Source organism: Anguilla anguilla, chromosome 1 (genome assembly GCF_013347855.1).
Source record: "Anguilla anguilla isolate fAngAng1 chromosome 1, fAngAng1.pri, whole genome shotgun sequence".
In the NCBI taxonomy this organism is placed as follows: domain Eukaryota; kingdom Metazoa; phylum Chordata; class Actinopteri; order Anguilliformes; family Anguillidae; genus Anguilla; species Anguilla anguilla.
The window spans coordinates 18,113,532-18,132,430 of NC_049201.1; the positions used below are offsets into that span (position 1 = coordinate 18,113,532).

At 42.0% G+C, this 18,899-nt stretch overlaps 1 protein-coding gene across 1 annotated transcript; it reads right to left on the reverse strand.

Moving 5' to 3' along the window:
* Window positions 1–1,642: 1,642 nt before the first annotated feature.
* zfyve1 (zinc finger, FYVE domain containing 1) lies at window positions 1,643–12,649 on the reverse strand. Its single transcript, XM_035419909.1, has 11 exons — window positions 11,108–12,649; window positions 10,135–10,639; window positions 9,511–9,725; window positions 8,432–8,538; window positions 8,192–8,300; window positions 7,711–7,808; window positions 6,276–6,393; window positions 5,186–5,356; window positions 4,820–5,000; window positions 4,614–4,730; window positions 1,643–4,161 (listed from the first exon to the last, which is right to left on the reverse strand). The coding sequence occupies exons 1-11, from the start codon at window positions 11,594–11,596 to the stop codon at window positions 3,929–3,931; spliced, it is 2,343 nt and encodes a 780-aa protein (XP_035275800.1). The 5' UTR covers window positions 11,597–12,649; the 3' UTR covers window positions 1,643–3,928.
* Between the last annotated feature and the right edge of the window lie 6,250 nt (window positions 12,650–18,899).

An 18,899-nucleotide genomic window follows, 5' to 3' on the forward strand; every position in this document is an offset into this window, starting at 1 on the left:
CATTCTGTAAACATTTTTCCTACCACTTATCAACTCCATAATAAGGCAGACATTTTCATGACTTTTTTGTGGGATGCTGAACAGGCCAGTTGGCTTATGCATTGAAATCATGCCTGGTAATGTATGTGTGAGCACTGTCATGTAAAAATTCCTCAGTAAAAAGATACTCTATGTCAAGGCCAAGATTCAATCAAAGTTCAATGTGTTTTTCTCTCAGCTTTGGGCAACACATTTAAGCAGCTGTAACTTCAGGTCTTACATTTAATTAATTTCAGTGACTATCAAGTTGATATGGAAGCATTGAAAAATAACTCACTTAAATGTGTCACAAGTTAACATTTTCACAAAATAGTGAGTACAATCAAGGTATCAGCCTCCTTCTACCAAAGGAAGTAGAAACAAGGCAAGAGAAGTTCCATTGACAGTTTGAGTACTCAATCTGTCTGGACCTTGTGACCATTTTGGACTCCCACATACTGTATACTTTCCCTCTGACAATGCAGGGGTATTGACCATTTCTAGGACAATCCTTATCACCCTGACAAAACGTGGTTTATGTTGCAAGTAGGTATTTTGAAATGGTGAACCCAAAATTTCCCTTTTCGATTGCACAATATGGTATAGTAGATAAAGGCATTCAGCTGCTGGAATGTTCCGAGTCGTGAAAGAGTGTTTGTTCTCCTTACTGGTCGCGCAGACTGCTTCTGGTGAGCGTCGCCAAGGCGTCTGGCTGTGTCGGCCTGCCCTTAGCCCAACACCTCCACCTGCCAGCCCCATTCATCCGGTCCAACCCAGGCAAAAGCAGCCATTCAGATGAATCAGCCATTTCTATGTTGATTTGGTTGCCAACTCTTTACACGCTGTAGTGTAGCCTGTCTTTTCTTGACCTCATTTTATAATACACCAGTGACTTGTTTGTATCAAGAAACGGCTTGCCTTTTTATTCATTTTTGCCAATCAAACATAGCATGTGCAACTAAAATTACCAACACTATGTATTTAAAGATTTTCAACCTTTGACTTCCACTTTCCTAAAAATAGTTGTGGGTGGGACTGGGAATGAGCAAAGGTTTAGGCTGATCAATGAATGCTGACTGGATTTCAACCCTGGCAGAGAAAAAATAAACACAGAATACACATAAAATAATACATGGGAAATCAAACCAAGCCGGACGCTCCTGTAGCAGGAAGAGTCATGCGGCGGCTAACGGTGCACTGGTGCTGTGGGGAAGTGCTATGCCCATGGTGTGGAAGGCAGGTTAGGTCTTTTTCAGGACATCACCCCTCAATGTGCACATACCTGTAGGATCAGAACTACCCGTTCACCACTGACATATTGAGAACGCATTTGCCACATCATGTGAAATGTGGAATCCTCATGTAACCCCCCAAAACATCCACAGATGTGCATCTGCTCAGTTATTAGAGGGCACTCAAGTTCATAGTTGTAGCAGTAGTTCGCCCATTATGAAATAAAAAGTAGATAAAAATGCAGTTAGAAATATACAATATCTCATATTATCGTGAATAGTATGTATCTCTAATAAATGCATTTCTGGCACTGAAATGAACTCGAGCGAGTTTAAGAAATAAAACTGTGAACAGGCCTGACTTGCAGTACACAACCCACAGACAAACGGTATTGAAATGTTCAGGAGTTTAATATATCAGCATACATGATACAGAAATGATAAAAGTGTCCTATGCTCTGTGAATCATCCCTTCTCGTTTCTCAGTCTTTTCACAAAATCAGTCCGTGTGTAAATTCATTTTTCGTTTGGTATAACATCTGCACCGTGAGTACAGGCACAACGTCTCCTTAACACCTGCGAACTCACAAACCTATCGAGGCAAACAAAACTCAAACAGGGTGCACGTGGTGACCAGGGTGCACTGTGCCAGGTTGGATGTTAAACAGCTACCTTGAAGGACGGTACATAGGTTTCATAAAATCGCGTGCAATCCGAAGCCAGTGGAAGGTTAACCCGTTGAATAAGGACGGACAGTCCACAGCAATCCTGGCACCAGTCAGATAATATGCTTCGACTGCACTATCCGTAGTGACCACATCACTCTTCGTTCAAAGTAACCCATACACTGACTGCCGTTTAAAAAAGAAAAAAAAAGACTAGTTTGAATGCAACTCCCAGTTTCTGTACCATTCCCACTAAAATACACAATAATACAGACTATATGAAAGCAGCGTCCTCGGCTGCTCCTGCGATTCACTCACTTCATGAATTACATGCTTGATCACTCTGGATCACAGCTTAGTAATGAGAACGATCATGGCAATGGAATGAATCTATAGGCTAACAGCAAGGGAGTACCCTCCCTTCTCCAGTTCCAGAGGATTGGAAATGAATGCACAACTAATGCAGTCTGATGGAAGGGCATGAGAGACTCTTGAGCATACTGGCATTCACATGGGACTAGTTCTCCCGCAGTCACCTGCATTCCACCTTTATTTTACCAGGTATCGTAATCTAGGTAGCCGCCTACCCTTTGATTCCTTTTTGCCTATAAGATAATTATTTGAGGGAAAAGAGACAAGGGTTTCAACCTGCAACTTTCATTATGTGAGATTCCCGAAGTAGTTCTCTGGGACAATGTCAGGAAACTTTCTTGACTGGGACATTCACACAGCATTAAAATTTTTCGAGGTGGGCTAAAAAGTCGATACATAATTCAGGGACTTCACTTAAACTCAAGTGGTTCTTCTGTGACCCCTGGAGCCCGGTTCCACCAAATAAAATGAGTCTGTGGTGCTGAGGCATGGGGTCCCACTTAAGCTGTTTTTTACATGCTACTTTTCAATGCCACTGAAAAGATAAATGTACGATTAGTTGTTACTGCTGCTCTCGTCAAGGTTACTGGAAACTGGGCCCCTTTGACAATGGAATTGCAAGGGAAATACTTTGTGAGTCATATTACTTTAAAATATTTTGGAGATGTTCTTGGCAGTGAACTGCACACACCAAAGAGTTTTGAAAGTAGGCTTACAATGTAAGCCAGTGATCAGGCCAGACACTGCCATGAAAAGACTTTAAAGTAACTTACATCAAACAAGTGAGCTGGACAGAAAGATAGTAATCTAAATGGAACAGTCAATTCACTATTCATTTGAAAAGTACTTTTAAAAATGTAGCAATTTTCCACAAATTGGTGGATACTTTCAAGGATTTCCAAGGACCATGGGAACAGTACAATTCTAGAATATTTGGTGAAGATATTGTGTATATCCCATTAGGTATCATATTGGCCAAAGCAATTGTAAAGTAACCAAGAGATATTTGGCCAGTCTAGTAATTCTATATCTGCACATACATGTTCACTGGATCTCATAGCATCCCCACAATCCATTAACAACTGTCTCAGCAGCTCACTGGAGTGACTTGAATATACTGCACTAATCCTGTACTGACACTTCCCAGTTCCTATACATGACATCAATACAGAGCACAAACAACTTGTTTCAATGGTTGGTGGTAATCACAAACCATATGGCAAAATCCCTGCGTGGTGTGGACTAACCAAGTATATGCCTGACTTACTAGTTTTTATGAAAACGTCAGGTTCCACAATAAAAATTCATAAAAACTCCTTCAATAAAAAAATGGCAGTAAGGAAAGCTTACAGGTGGAAAAAGGACTATGAATAGGGGTGGGAAAGGTGGAGATCTCTTAACCACTCACTCAGTTATGCTACTTTCTTTTTCTCTGTGCTGGAGCAGGCAGACAGACAAATGGGGCGGGGCTTCTTCTCACTCTACAGAGCCCACAGCCTAAAAGTGGTGAACAGTGAAATTCTATGTGTACAGAGGACCGCCTCCGCTACACACTGGGCTTAACCATTCTAGCTACGGGGATGGGGGGAGGGACAGGGATCACTCCAGTGTTCCACGTGGAGAAATAAGGGGCCAGCCCTGCTAGAGGTCCCCTGGTTTCTGGTTGCAGCTAGCACAGACACGCACGGGGTGGTCCCAGCCTCTGGAGGGGACGGGACGGCGCTCGGGGGAGCATTCGTCGCACACGCCCTGTCCGCAGGCACGGCAGTGGTGTTTAGACAGCTTGGCAGTGAACTCGCGCTGGCAGTGGTGGCAGGACAGGATGTCCTGGTCGGGCACCCAGTAGGCGGGGCGGGCAGCGTCCTTAACCAGGCCTAAAGGGCACATGCAGTGAGTGATCGAGTGAGTGACAGCCCAACCAACCTATTACTAGCTTACTAGCTGTCACTGCACAGCCCACCTACAGGTGATATAATATTGCATTGCCTTTCATTAAATTCAAATCCACTTTAAAGTAATATTAAAAGTACAGTTAACCTTGTCTTCAAGATTTTACAAAGTGATAAACCAGGATAATCAGAAAATGTTCTGTGGATCTGTAAACAAATCAATATCTCATACAAACCCCAGAATATTAATATTGTTTGTTCAATAAACATTGTTCTGAATTTATATTACCACCAGGGGGGAGTATTTTTAAAAACCTGTATAAACCTACCTTAGCCAACAGGTGGCAGTATTTCTTTGCCTCTAAAAGCTTTGTAGGTAATCAACCAATCCACCACAGCAGCTGTGTACCTAATGGGTCAGGGACATAAGGACTCACCAAATGGGATGTCTATGGCTGTGGCCACAGCTCCCAGCGTGTTCTGCACAGCCTCTCCAACCTTCCTGGCTATCAGCGTCCCACCTTCCTCATCCTCCAAATCCGCATCCAGCAGCTCTGTACAGAAAAACCACAGTGAAACGCGCTGTGCGGACGCGGTGGGAAAGCGCTGGCAGGCCCACCGCTGTTGACCGGAGGAGTCATACCTGGCCTGAGGCCCCTCTGCTCGAAGCAGACGTCGCACACCCGCACGGGGGCCAGGCCCCAGCCTCTCTCCGGGACGGGCCGGGTCTTGGAGGAGCAGTTGTCGCAGAAGCCCTCCCCGCAGGCGCGGCAGTGGTGCTTGGTATCGTTATCCTGGAAGATCTCGGAGCACCTGTGGCACGCCTGACGGGTGCAAGGCAGACAGGAAGTGGTCGTTAAGCCCCGCCCACCCCTGGGAGCACTTCCAGGACCGAGCCTTATCAGTTGTTACGAGCCGCGAGGCTCCGCCGCGAGAGACTCAGCCGCTGAACCCGAGCAAAGGGCAGTAAACAACCGGCAGAAGTGTCGACTCGGCTGTTCCCGCTCACCAGGATGAGGGAGTTGGGTTTCCAGTAGGCCGGTGCGATCTGGTCCGTGAGCCAGGAGGTGACAGCTTTAGCGGGCTTGACGCTGAGCTCGGAGACGGACTGCGCCATGAAGCTGACCCCGTCCAGCAGCCGCTGCGCCGCGTTGCTGTTGTCCTTCAGGAAGCCGTCCGACTGCAGAAGAGATTGCAGACCTTAAGGTGACACTTATGACCCTCAGCGTTTAGGGCTAAATACATAAACTGAATCTACTGGGACTAGACTTTACTTTACGCATTCTTTTAACAGACACCTCTGAAAATAGAAAATAACACTGTAGGTTCCTGTAACTGCCTGCAGTCATGTCAGCCACTGTAACACGCATAGTTAGATATCAGCCTTGGTTACACTGAACTGGTGGTGTTAAGTCTTTCTTCAAAACAAGAAATACAACAACTACACTGCAAAGAATGAGCACATAAACCTTCACAACAGTTTATGTGCAGAACCTATTACTCGATGAAAAGAAAATATATTTATATTTATTAGATCGTGGAAGTTATCAGCTGACATTTATATTTTACAAATACTTTGCCTTCATGCAAATGGATTTGAATGAAGTAAATTGAAATAAATCAAGTAAAAATTCACAAGAATTTTTGCAAGAAAGAGTACCCACATTCACACTCACTCTGGGTCCATTCCAACACAAACAAAATAAAGCAGATTTTGGCAGTGAAGCTTATTTTTATTTACTCAATTGACAGACTTCATCAGACCCTTTATAGCACAAATTCAATGAATATAAACAGGAAACTCAATGATAGTGAAGGGATACACCTTAGGTAGAACTATTAGCCATTTTCAAGCTTCACCTCCAATAATTCCATATCTAACTCTCTCCCTCCCTCTCTAAGTAATCACACACACATGCTGACACATACCACACACACACACACAGACACAGACACACGCACGCACACACACACACACACACCCCCACACACACACACACACACATTGAATGCAAAAGTACCTTACCTTTCAACGTAACTATATCACAATATAACAGAAATGGGGCAGGACTGGGAGTGTGTAGCACAGCCTCTCTTACCCCTGGCCATATGTGCTGGATCTCGGTGCGGACCACCGTGTCTACAGGGTCCTGGTTCCCGTACCAGTACTGCCGGCTCCGGTAAATCACGCCGCAGTTAGGACACTCGATCACATACCTGCACACACACACCTGGATTCAGTTACAGAACTGACGGGCTCACGACTCTCAAACTCAACATTTTATGCTTTTGCAGCTTGTACTTAAAAGAGTAACTTCATTACACAATCTCAGAAATGGTTTTCTGCATGTTTAGGATACCAGGAGGAATCTGAACTGAAATGGTATCCCCTTGTTTTAATAACAAACAAAGTGTGCTATAATTCTAAATGACTTCTTTGAAAACGTCTAAATTATTTCTTTGAAAAAGCATACCAAGGCAAATAATCACACCCTTCCTTAAAAGATGCTACTGAGCAACTGATGTAAATGCATAGGTAGACACTCCTCACTCTTGGCTATCTTGCGGCCACAATCTCTTCTTGGTACTCTAAACTAGTTTGCGTCTCACTGTGTGACATTTGAATTTATTATTACTTGATTAAAAAACTAGCCTTGAGGCACCGTTGCAGTATAGTGGTTAGGGAACAGGGTTTGTAACCCAGAGGGTCCATGTTGAATTCCTTGATAGGGCCCTGGTGCTGTACCCTTAAACATGTACAGTGCCCTCCATAGTGTTTGGGACAAAGACATATTTTTCCAGATTTGGCTCTGTACACTACAATTTTACATTTGTAATCAAACAATTCACATGTGGTTAAATTGCAGAATCTCAGCTTTATTAAAGGGTGTTTTTTATACATTCTGGTTTCACCATGTGCAATGTATAAAAAGTGTTCTGATTTTTACACAGTGAAACCAAAACGTATAAAAATGCTGAGAATCTGCACTATGTTACAAATGTAAATGTAAGATGCCATAACAGGCAGAAACGATGCAGTCAGGTCACTGATTCTAATAAGCACCGACAGAAATCGTGTAAGGAATACCCTTAGTTTCATTTAAAAATTGAAATTAAATTTAATTGATAAAATGTGTATGGCAGCCATCTATCCTGCATTTCAACTAAGATTATAGAAGTATCGATTCATTAGTAATGAATACATCAGGGAGAAGATCGTGGTTTGCTGTCAGTACACGATCTTTATGTGGAAAGAAGAGAAATCCCAACTTTCAATATGTAGGGCTATTTAACTATACTATAAGGAACAACACATTAAATGTTAGATCTCCATTAAAGTTGAATTGAACCTGAATTTAAATTTCATTCAACTGAAAATCTAATCAGATTTTCGGATCCAATCTGACAATTAATCTGGATTTGTGAGGGTAGAATTGAGCACAAATCTGTACGGCATATGAGGGTTAAAATTAGAGGCAAGGGTCATATTCCAACCCTGACCTCTGCCAACTCCTGTGTGTCAGTGCTACTCACCCGGACCAGGCATATCTGGCCAGGCCTAGCCACGGCGAGTCAGAGGAAGCGGACGTCTTGGGCACCACGATCACCTCCTTCCCTCCCTCATAGCACGCCTGTGGGACCAGCAGGGACACTCAGTTCTGAGCTTGTGACACAAGTACCTCCTGCACCACTTTCATATTACATGTACCTCCATCCAGCACTTACATAGCAATTTGTTATCTTGGTGTTGTAGCTTGTTGTCATGCCTCCTAGTTTGACTTAACATTACTCTCTGACCTAGCCTATGCTTACTGTGTGAACTGGACTTAATGTGTTCATGGCCATGAATAACTAGTAGTTCCAATGACCTTCGGTAAGCACTTATTGTACGTCGCTTTGGATAAAAGCGTATGTCAAATAAATGTAATGTAATGCAAGGCAATGATCACAGAGCAGGGGGAGGGTCAGATGGCTCCGCTCAGCTGACTGAGGGGCAGCCGCCCACGCAGCTCACCTTGCAGGTGTAGACGCGGTTGTCGTAGTGGACCGAGTAGCGGCAGCGGTGCTTGGCCTCATGGCACACGTCCTCCCGCAGGTGGTTCATGCTGTTCCGGCAGCCGGAGCTGGGTTTTCAAAAAAAAAAGGACGCCGAACGTGAGAACCGAGGTCCGCGAGGCGAGGGCCGAGCGCACGGGGGAAACGCCCTAGCGTCGGGCGCGCCGCGGAGGACGCTCCTCACGAGCGGGACACCTACCCGCAGCTGAGGCAGAGGCTGGAACAGGTGAAGTACTCGTCCGGGAAGAAGGAGCTGTGGGCCAGGTGCTCGTCCGGGATGTCCCCGCTGAAGCGATCGCTCAGGGCCTGAACAGAGCAGCGTCAAAACACCCGGCACTGCGTTACTACCCGAGTACAGGAGAGCACCCAATCCACAGAGACACAGCTGCAGCAGCGGGGTTGCTAACATCAAAACAAAGAGCTACTGCTATAGGTCTGCCTACACAACAGTATTGCATAACCAGCACAAAATAAAAAAAATGTGATATAAGGTAAGGATTGTAGACACACTTTGCATGTGACAAAATGGACAATATACCATACATTTTCAAGTTAAAATTATTACAGTACAGTGCAACCTGCTTTAAAGAATAGAATCTTTCATGCATGATTTTAATCATACATGTAGTGTATTCACAGAAGTGGAGAACATTCAAATGAGAAAAGAGTGGAATTGTGTAAAGAAAACCTTAATAAATCACAGAAATGCTTTATGCTGCATCTGAACTGACTAAATTTGCATCCATTCAACTGAAATATAAATTTAACTGAATTGAGATAAAATTAACAATTGAGGTCTTATTTTCTCCTTAATTGTTTTAAAGAATGAAGGTAATTAGGCAGAATAAAAGAAGAGGATACACATATCAGATTTCAAACCAAAGGGCCTTTAATGAGCTAATTTATTGTGCTAAATAGAAAAGGAAAAAGACACACACGCAGGCAGACAGACGCACACACCTATACACACACACACACACACACAGACAAACAGGCAGACAGACAGACGCACACACACACACATGCAGGCAGACAGACGCACACACACACGCACACACACACACACACACAGACAGACAGACAGACAGATGCACACACCTATACACACACTTATGCACACACCCACACAGACAGACAGACGCACACACCTATACACACACACACACACACACACCTATACACACACTTATGCACACACACACACACACACAGACAGATGCACACACCTATACACACACTTAAACACACACTCACACACAGTCCCACACATGCATCTACCTGCAGGGCTTTGAAGATGACTCGAGAGGAACGTGGCGAGCGCGTGGTGTTGTTGTCCAGCTGTTGCTCCACGCTGCGCAGCAGGCCACTGAAGTCCGTTGGCGGGTTGTAGGTGCGTGTGCCGCGGTACTGAATGGAACTGAAGGCCTCTGGGAACCGGCCCAGCTTCCGGAAGCGTTCCTGCAGCAGCCGTTCCACCGGCTCAGAGGGCTTGTCTACGGTGAGGAGTGGCGTTAAGTGAAGATGAGTGTTAGTCATATTATACCATTGAGGTATTGAAGCACTGGTGACACTTTGCTTTGAGGGTCAGGATAGTCCTTGGTTTTGTGTTTCAATCTTACATGCGTGAAGTCTTTAACTGGATGAGACATCAGATCACCAAGGATACAATGCCTAATCTAGCTTAGTGTTAGCTTAAAACAGGATTGTTTAAAATCCTGACCCTGGAGGTCCGAAATCCAGCAGGCTAAATTAGTTAGACAGCCGGTTAAAAAGAAAAGCCTCTGTTCACACTAAGCAAAGCCCAAGTGCACATATCCAGTGTATCCGAACGTAGCTAGGCTTTCCCATGAGTTGCAACCGTCTGAAAACATTTTCATGCCACACAGAGCCCGTCCCACTGACCTGAGCCGAGAAGCTTGGTGTGGACGGTCTCGTGGAAGATGATAACGGCCGGTCCCAGAGAGGACAGAGGCACGTCCAGTCCACAGCGGGCGGTGGTGGCCTTCAGCTCCTTGGTGAAGTGCTTCAGGTAAGCCTCTGAGGCGTCCCCGAGGAACTTGAAGAGGTCATCGTGCAGACGGTCAGCATGGGTGCGGTAGATTACCAGGTCAGAGATGGCCAGCACCTTCAGCAGCAGCCGGGTGCGTTGGCCCTGGTTGGAGCTTGCCCCCAGCAGCCCCTCCGTGTCGATGACCACCACCATGTGGACGGGGTCCAAAGCCGCCCACACCCCCACTGTGCAAGACTCCTGAGTAGGGGAAGTCTTGAACACCTCCCTGCCCAGGAAGAATGTGTGGTTGAGAGTGTGGGACTTACCCTCCCCCGTGTTCCCAAAAATGGACACCACCTTGAGGAGCTGTTCAGGATTGCAGTCCAATTTCTTGACAAATATTTCTTCGTCCTTCACCTAAGCAGGGATCACAAGAACACACTATTGTGAAAGTCATCTATTTAAGAAGTCATCAGAGTAGTACATGATTAGAAAGCCAAACAAGTTCAAATTTAAAGCTTGGGGGACGCCATGAGGTGTAGACTATAGGGTGCCCGACTCTCAACCCATATACCAATTCCCCCTTGTGGCTGGGGGATCAATTCCACACCACAGCACTGTCTGTCATGGGATCCCATCCCTAACAATAACCCTCTCTGCTTAACTCTTCCTGAATAAAGTGTAAAAAAAATATATAAAGAGGTTAGACTGTCTGCTTTTCTTTCAGAAAAAAGTTTAAAGCTTGGTCAGGAAAATATTTAATAAATCATGCATATTATATTACTATTCTGCACATTACATGGTGACAAGAAAAGAGAACACCTGAATTGGAAAATCTATATTACCGAACAGATGACTAACCATACCCAGACCATACCCACACACCTGCATCTCTTCATTCTCGTCCACAAGGAGAAAACTGCAGACCTTCTCCAGAACTCTGGCCTTCCACGCCTCGGCTTCATCCACCCCAGCACCAGAACTTGCCTCTACAGGTTTGGGTGGCGGGTAGTTGGTGAGAGGGTGCTTTCTTTTGTTCACTCCACTGTGGGTGCGTTTCTGACAGTCTAAGCAGAGGTTTATCTTGCAGCCCTGGCAGCGCACCACCGCCCGTTGCCGACCACCAATCACAGGGCTACCGTTAGCTCCCTTACAGGAGTCACAAAAGGGCACGTGCCCCGGTCCAATTCGAATACGCTCGTGGTTTGCCAAGCGCTCCTGGCGATGGAGTTCCAACTCACAGCGAACGCACTGCAAGCTTCCGCACTCATCACATTCAAATACGGCCTCCTCGGAGCCCCCACAGGCATAGCTCTCTTGACAAACTAAATTGGTGTTAACTCCCTTTTCTGAAGACGGACCCTGGCCACTCATGTTTCGCACTTTATGATTCTGTACAGACAGTATTTTAATACTAAGATATTATGTATCCGCTATATTTACGCTTATATTCAATATTAGGCTACTATATATAGGAGTTAATGTACATGCGATATACTACGGTATACATATAAATATATGATTTATATATTTAGATGATCGCATGCATGATCCCTTTCCTCTGACTTATCAGTAAGGTAGAATGGTGTTGTGCATTTAGAACTTAGCAGTTCTTAACTATTTACTGTAACATTTACACTGTACTTACCCCCACCGTTTGTTTACAAATAAAATAATAACAAATGTACATCTATTTTTTAAATTATGGCACAGTGCAAAATGCTGTTCTTTCAATCACTAAGTGCAATTGAGTTGAAAGGATAATATCAATGTCCAAGTTTTGTACCTAAACATAGAAAATTACAGCTAACGTAAAACAGTTTCTGAAATGTCAAAATAAAGAACGAAGTAACATTGCTTTGCTAAACCTCTTGGTTGCTTAACTACCCATCGTTTTTAATGCAACCGAATGTGCTATGTTCTTACAGAAATACATATGAAATATTATCGCTGTGACATACCCATCAGAATTTCCCTGAAACATTTAGGTTAGCTACTCGATGCGACGAAACGCATACAAATGACAATTAAAATATTTAATATTTAAAACCTGTGTTATTTACATGCAGCAAAACAACTGAATCGTGTCTATTTGCCACAACCCGGTTAACGTTGAAGACAGAATCGTTGTTTTTTCAAGTATTATCTGTAAAAGACACGAGAAAATCAGATGTTTACCCAACAACAAAAACACAGTCGCCTGGTACAAGATAGTGACTCAGTAATCCTAGCTTGTTAGCTAGCTAGCAGTTTCTTCTCAAAATATAACCACGGTTTTTTCCTACCAATAAACTGTATCACCCGTTTTAAGAGTTAAAAAATTAGAGCGTTGTATTAAAGTGCTTTCTTAAATATTAAAGGCATTGTTTTGTTAAAGGTTCCCCTCCCTGTTAGAGCTCTCTGAATGTTGTTGCCAGGTCAGATCAGCTGATCAGATTATTTTCAGTCACAGGCCATAGGTCATGGAGGAGTGATCATGTACTCTTGCATTCTGGGAATTGAAGTATTCCATATTGTTTCGTTTTTCGTTTTCAACGTGGCCTGCTAGGGCTGTTTTCATGTACAACGGTATCTGGCACATGAGTAGGTATTCTTCGGTAGTGTAATACGTTCACAAATTAATTCGAAAAAAATCGCCTTTACGTTAAGGATGTTGTATTGTAGCCAGCTAACGTGCTAATTCGCATAGTTAGGCCTAGGTCAGTAGACTAGGCTTAGTTCTTAGTTGAGGATGTAATTACACATTGAATAGAATGCTTAAAACGTATGAATGCAAAATGACTTTGGATATTTATGTTTTTTTTATGAGAAGTTCCAAAAGTTTTTTTTTTTTTGACGACCCACTTAAGTGGTATGGACGATGGACCACAATTCTCGGTATTTGATGCAATAGCATAGGCTACGTGAAAAATCTATCTCTTTAAAAACAACGTTATTGACACACGCATTCCTGAAATCCACGTGATGCCCTGGTCATTGAAAGATATTTTGTCTGGCAGTTATATCGTGTAGTTTTTGTAGATATTTTTATAAATATTTTATTTTGTTGTTGCCAAATAAGTGATAGACACCGTGTTCAAAAATGTCAGCAAATATTTACTTGTGAATAATTCTCGATAAATAGGCTAAAACATTTTCGTCTGAAACGATATCACCATAGTTATGGGGTTGTGTACATTGTAAATACATTTAAATCCACTAAATTAAAAAAAAAAAAAAAATATATATATATATATATATATATAACAAATATATGAATTAATACAGTTTAATAATTATCACTTTTCAGATTTTTTTCTTATGACATATATTTTATACATTTTTGTTTGTTTTCAGTATCCTTCACGTCTTTTAACAGAATATTGGCTTCGACCTTTCTAGCAGGAAATATTTATTTTAACCAACAGAGGGCATCATACACCAGAAGTGTCATTGGTTTTGGAACTGCAAGCCCTTTTCAAGCAATATAAACCTTTTTTTTTTAGCAAGTTGCCAACATTCTGCCTTAGCTGAAAAAAACATCATTATCTTGACCACTTCCAGAGGTTTTAAGCATTACGTCATATTTCAGTGCTTCCCATGATAGTGCATATCACCTGTGTTATAGTATATTTTGAATCCCCAAAAGTATTTATGCGCAATTAGCTAAATGTATGTTCTTGCAATAAGACGTGATCTACAGTTATTTCAGGTATACCATAGAAGTTTCTGAATGAATTTGTGCTAATGAATGATAAATATTAATCCACATTATTTAGTTTTGTTCACTGTTATCAACTGTTATCTGCCAAGAAAAATTCTGGCTACGATTTACTGTATTTGCCTTTGTTAGCAGTGCTAGTCATCCTTATATATAAAAAGAAATTCACTCTTAATATTCTCTATTAATGAGTCTCTATTAATTATATCCCTAATGTCATATGACTTCACAAGAAAAACTGATAGCCACTGATTATGGTTACATTTTTTTTAAATGTCAAAAAGGACAATAGAAAAACCAATGTGTTTCGACCAGCAGGTAGTGAAAAGATGGCAGTCAAATTATTGAGGGTTCATGAGGAAAACCTTGTTTTATGAGTCAGAGGTTACCTTTTACCTGAGTGGCTACTTTAGAGAAGTTAGGACGTGATCGCTTTGAGACTTTGCTTGAGTCATGGTGTGAGAGTACTGCCTGCATGAGTAATGTAGGGGTCTTAGGCAATCTGTTCACGGCTGTTTTGTAGTGAAAAGCCTATATGATAACAGTCCTTACACATTTAGTAGACATGATTGTATTTTGTAATAAAACCTCTCATTAAGTCAAATGTGTCATGGACTGAGTTTCACAGCAGTGTTGATTGAAGACAAAATGAATTTACTGAGCAGCCCTTAGTTTATTTAAATATGAATCTTGGACCTTTCTGAACAATGCACTTATTTCTATGATGCATAAATAATGTTGTACATTATAAAAAGTGGCAATGAGAGAATACAAAGGATCTATAAGTTTGCTTTCAATGTCTTTTGCATTAAAATAACCAATTTTTTATATCTGTCTGATTAATATTTCCTCACACCTGGAAAACGTGCTTACCTTCAGTTTATTTTTATCCTGCCTTGAGCAGTAAATGCATAAGCAGTTCTGTTGCAGTTGCTTCCTCATTTATTATCAAAGCACTTCCTTGTTATTGTATTTTCAGATTTACAGCACAGCCTGTTTATCTTATTCAGATCTGCAATGCTAATTTAAAGAAGTATATGTATAAGCATGCTTTGAATTTATATATTCTACTGTTAAGTGTGATATAGAGAATGAGACTAGGCCTAAGAAAAGCCTTAATCGTAGGTCAGAACTCATAAACCCCATAATTTCCCAGTTTCTGTGTCTTGGCGACCATTTGCATCTCCCAGCATGTGAAGCTCTGCTCTGAAGGCTTATCAAAACACCAGAGGGGTGAAATTTCACAGGGCAGTTTTGAGCTGCCCATCAGGGCGGTGCGAAAAGTCCCCCAGCGGGATAATGATTCCACTCCGGGGTGTGAAACGGCCAGGAACTGGGCCAGAGGCGCCAGCACGGGAGTGTCCTGCTCCACACCTCGTCCCCTCTGAACAATCGCAGTAAACCCCCTCTCCTCATCCTGCTAAATAACGGACACTGAATTGTTTTTCTCTGGAACGTGTTCGTTTATAGTGCTAATTCATTCTTATTTGTTCATTTTCATATAAAAAGGTTCAGTATGATTACACCATCCTTACCTGTTTTTTTACCCACTTTAATGCTTACTACTAATCAGACCCCTCTGTGCCATCTATGATGTTGACCCTCATGAGTAACACAAAACACTAGTTTAATATGTCATGTTTAATATAAAATAATAATAATAATAATAATAATAATAATGTGAATTGTTTTTACTATATTTCCATCACCATATTTTGCTTTTGCATGAGTTTTTCATGACTATTCTTACTTAGTTCTTATTTTTCAGGTGACTTGGTGGTTTTTTGTGTGTATGTGAGTGATGCTTTCTTATGTTAAATAGCCCTGATTTGGGTGGATTGATGGACTGGGGTGCTCTGTCTCCTCAGGTGGGGGTGGGGGCATCCTGCTGAGCCTCTTCATCAGAAACACACCCTCCACTCTGTTTCTCAGCTCCAGGGGAAGGAGGGAAGAGGAGGTTTGCCTACAGTGCACAGGCATCCATGGGCAGATTTGTTGTGACATTCACAAGTCTTGCAAACATGAAGCAAGCACATGCTGGAGACAACATGGGCACCCAAGTAACTCTCAAATGCAACTTAATGAAATTGGTGCACCAATGGCACTAGACACTGTACATGAAGATCTCATAGTATTGTAGTGTCCTAGCTAATTCAAGAAAAAGCATGGATGGCATGAAAAAAGTAATTATGCATTTTTAATACCTTCTGTTGTTCTAACAAAAGTTCATTTTCTTTATTTTTTGAACTAATTTTATTTAGTATCAAAATAATACATTGATCACATACAATAAAAGCTCATTTTCATTTAAATGTGTAATAATGATTTGATTTAGGAGGCTCCCTGATTTGACTGACAGTCATTCACGTTGACTGTCATTTGAATGAAAAGTGGACTGCATTTGAATTGCCCCAACTACGCCTGCAGCAGAACTCTTGAAACGGAGTCCTGAAATGCCTTGAAATAGTTAAGCAATACTGAAGCTCCTGTTATAGGCGGTTGCATTTCGGTTAGCACTCTGGCACGAGGATTGTCTTCCTCACAACGGCACATGCAGTGTTTAGAGGAAAGCATTGTTTGACACTGACAGCTGGTCTTTCTCTTTCTCTCTCTGCTTCGGAAGTCACCTGAGCCAACCTTTGGCAGCTGCTCTCTTTCTCCTTTCTCTTTATTTGCCATTGAAAACGTGCGCCGGCCCTGGCTGGTCTGTTATTCCCAACGCCTCTCTTTGTCTATTGTGAGTGCGAACTTGGTCCTGGCTTGGCTGTGGCTTCACTATTGTCCCCCGCAGTGTGGCAGAAGCTTACCGCGGCGTGGAGTGCGATATCTTGTGACCATGCACTTGTGAAATCTCACCCAAAAGAGATCATTTTTCATTCTATTCAAATGCCATACCTGTTGGTTTATGCACCTGTGACTGCGGGGAGGTGTATTCAGTACAGGAAGCAGAAGTGTCCTGGGTTCTGAAAATTTTTGAATGGCCTTCCATTTTACATCAGTGGTGTGACCATTGAAAGCAGAAAATGGATGTCATATGAGCCCCTATACTATTAGAAATATTGATACCATCATTATTTGACGCCCTTTGACTTTGTAAGAATTGTGTTTCTTGGTGACATTAACAGGTTACTAGCTGTGTCTTTGGTAACATAGCAAAAGGCAGCAAATGCAGTTTTTCGCTAAAATGCTTCTGGATTAGGATTTGTACCTTTCCGAGCACATGTGTAAAGACCAGAAGAGGAAGTAAGAAAGTTCAAGCTGAATTGGCTCTTGTGTTAACCTCTTCACCAGGTAATGATAGCCTTTGCATGCTTAACTAGATTTTAAATCAGCCATAATAGTTAATAAAGGGGCAACAGTAGTAAAGAATAGAGGAGGAGTATTACATTTAATCTGCCCTTTTGTGTCTGGACCCCAAAGGCCAGATTAGCTGGAGGTCATTTTCAATATATCTTGTGCCCTAGCAGGAGCTCTCTGTGGTGACCGATGGGGTAATTCCTGTTGAAAAGATCTTCTCATCACAGAGCTGATTTCTCATTAAGGTTAAACTGTGATTGATGACATCACCGCTAATGGAAGCGTTTTCCATGTTGACCGTGCATCCTTTTATGGAACGTGTCCGTTTTTTTAAATCATCCTTCCACTGACCCACACTGATCTTCTGGTGACAATTAACATCCGTGTCTTTCACAAACAAGACAAGAGACAAGTCACCCTCACTGTCACATTTACCTTTTGTCCCTGCTTGAATAGACATTAGCAGGCTGTTAGTTAGAAGCCAGAGACACTGGTTTGAGACAGCACATCACAGTGAAGTCCTGTAATCATTTGCATTAGGACCTGTCTTGCCACTGTGGAAAGAGGACCTTTACTCAACCGGCTTTAAAAATGTTAATGCTTTTCTTTGAGTGAGGGAGAACTTTGACAAGTGATTCAGGGACACTCCATTTAAAAGCAGCTCAGGTGATCAGCTTCTTTACAGATCTCACTGATGAGGCTTAGCAGGAAAGTGTCCGTCCAGTCAGACTGGCTCTTGTGACTCACTGAACTGAAGGCTCTGCTCTTGTCAAGCCGGTTGGATGAGAAAGTGTCACACAAATAATCTAGGACATGAGCTAAGATATTTTAAGCACTGTGTACATTTCTCAGACTTTAATTATATATAGTACCCAATCCCAGAAACTCTCATGCCACCCAATACTGTTCACTAATAACTGATTGAGATTACAACAATTTTCTAAAAAGGGCAAAGCTGTGGCAAAGTTTAGAGAATGTTAGGCACCCTTACTTTGTTTTATGTGATCACTGTCCGCCATGTTGTTGGTTTGAATACAGCAAAGAATAAGGTATTTTGGTTGATTCTACTTGGTTCAGTTTGGAACAGCTTAATCTTTTAGTTTTGCCTTGGTGAAAATAAAAATGCTATTTTTTTCAATTTGAAAATAATTAATTCAAAAATATAATATTTGTCATTGTAAAATAAAGTACAGCTGGTTTTTAGGGAACATGTTGAACTGCTATTTAAGTCTGTGCCTACTGTTTCCAGCTAAATAACCTAATTTGATTTCCTTTTAATTCTGAAATTAAAACATTTTCATATGTAATACATGCTTGTGTTTGGCTATGCCACACAATCAGCTTTAGAAAAGCCATTGATGGTGGGTTTTTGTATATTCAAATAAATCCTGATGCTGGATGGTATATTTATTGGCTTGACCGATAAATCAAAATTAATTTTAAGTTAAAATTAAATTGTATGTGTGTGTCCTGAATGTTACTGATACATTTTTGCTGATAAGCCCTAGGTGTCTTCATTTGTTATACATGCAAGCAAATGAACGAAACCAGCCATTTTTTGTGTGGAGAGCTGCTTTAATTCAATTAAGCTTTTATGGTGTAGGAACTCATTTAAATGGCTCTTATCTTGTAAATAGCTTCCTCAATACAACAGTAGGTGACCAACTAAAATCTCTCTGT

Excerpts from the sequence above, each read along its gene's own strand:
- zfyve1 (XM_035419909.1), bottom strand. The coding sequence starts at position 11,596 with ATGAGTGGCCAGGGTCCGTCTTCAGAAAAGGGAGTTAACACCAATTTA. Across the intron at positions 5,001-5,185 it reads AACCCAACTCCCTCATCCTG|GCGTGCCACAGGTGCTCCGA; the intron begins GTGAGCGGGAAC and ends TGCACCCGTCAG. Across the intron at positions 4,162-4,613 it reads AGCCATAGACATCCCATTTG|GCCTGGTTAAGGACGCTGCC; the intron begins GTGAGTCCTTAT and ends TGTGCCCTTTAG.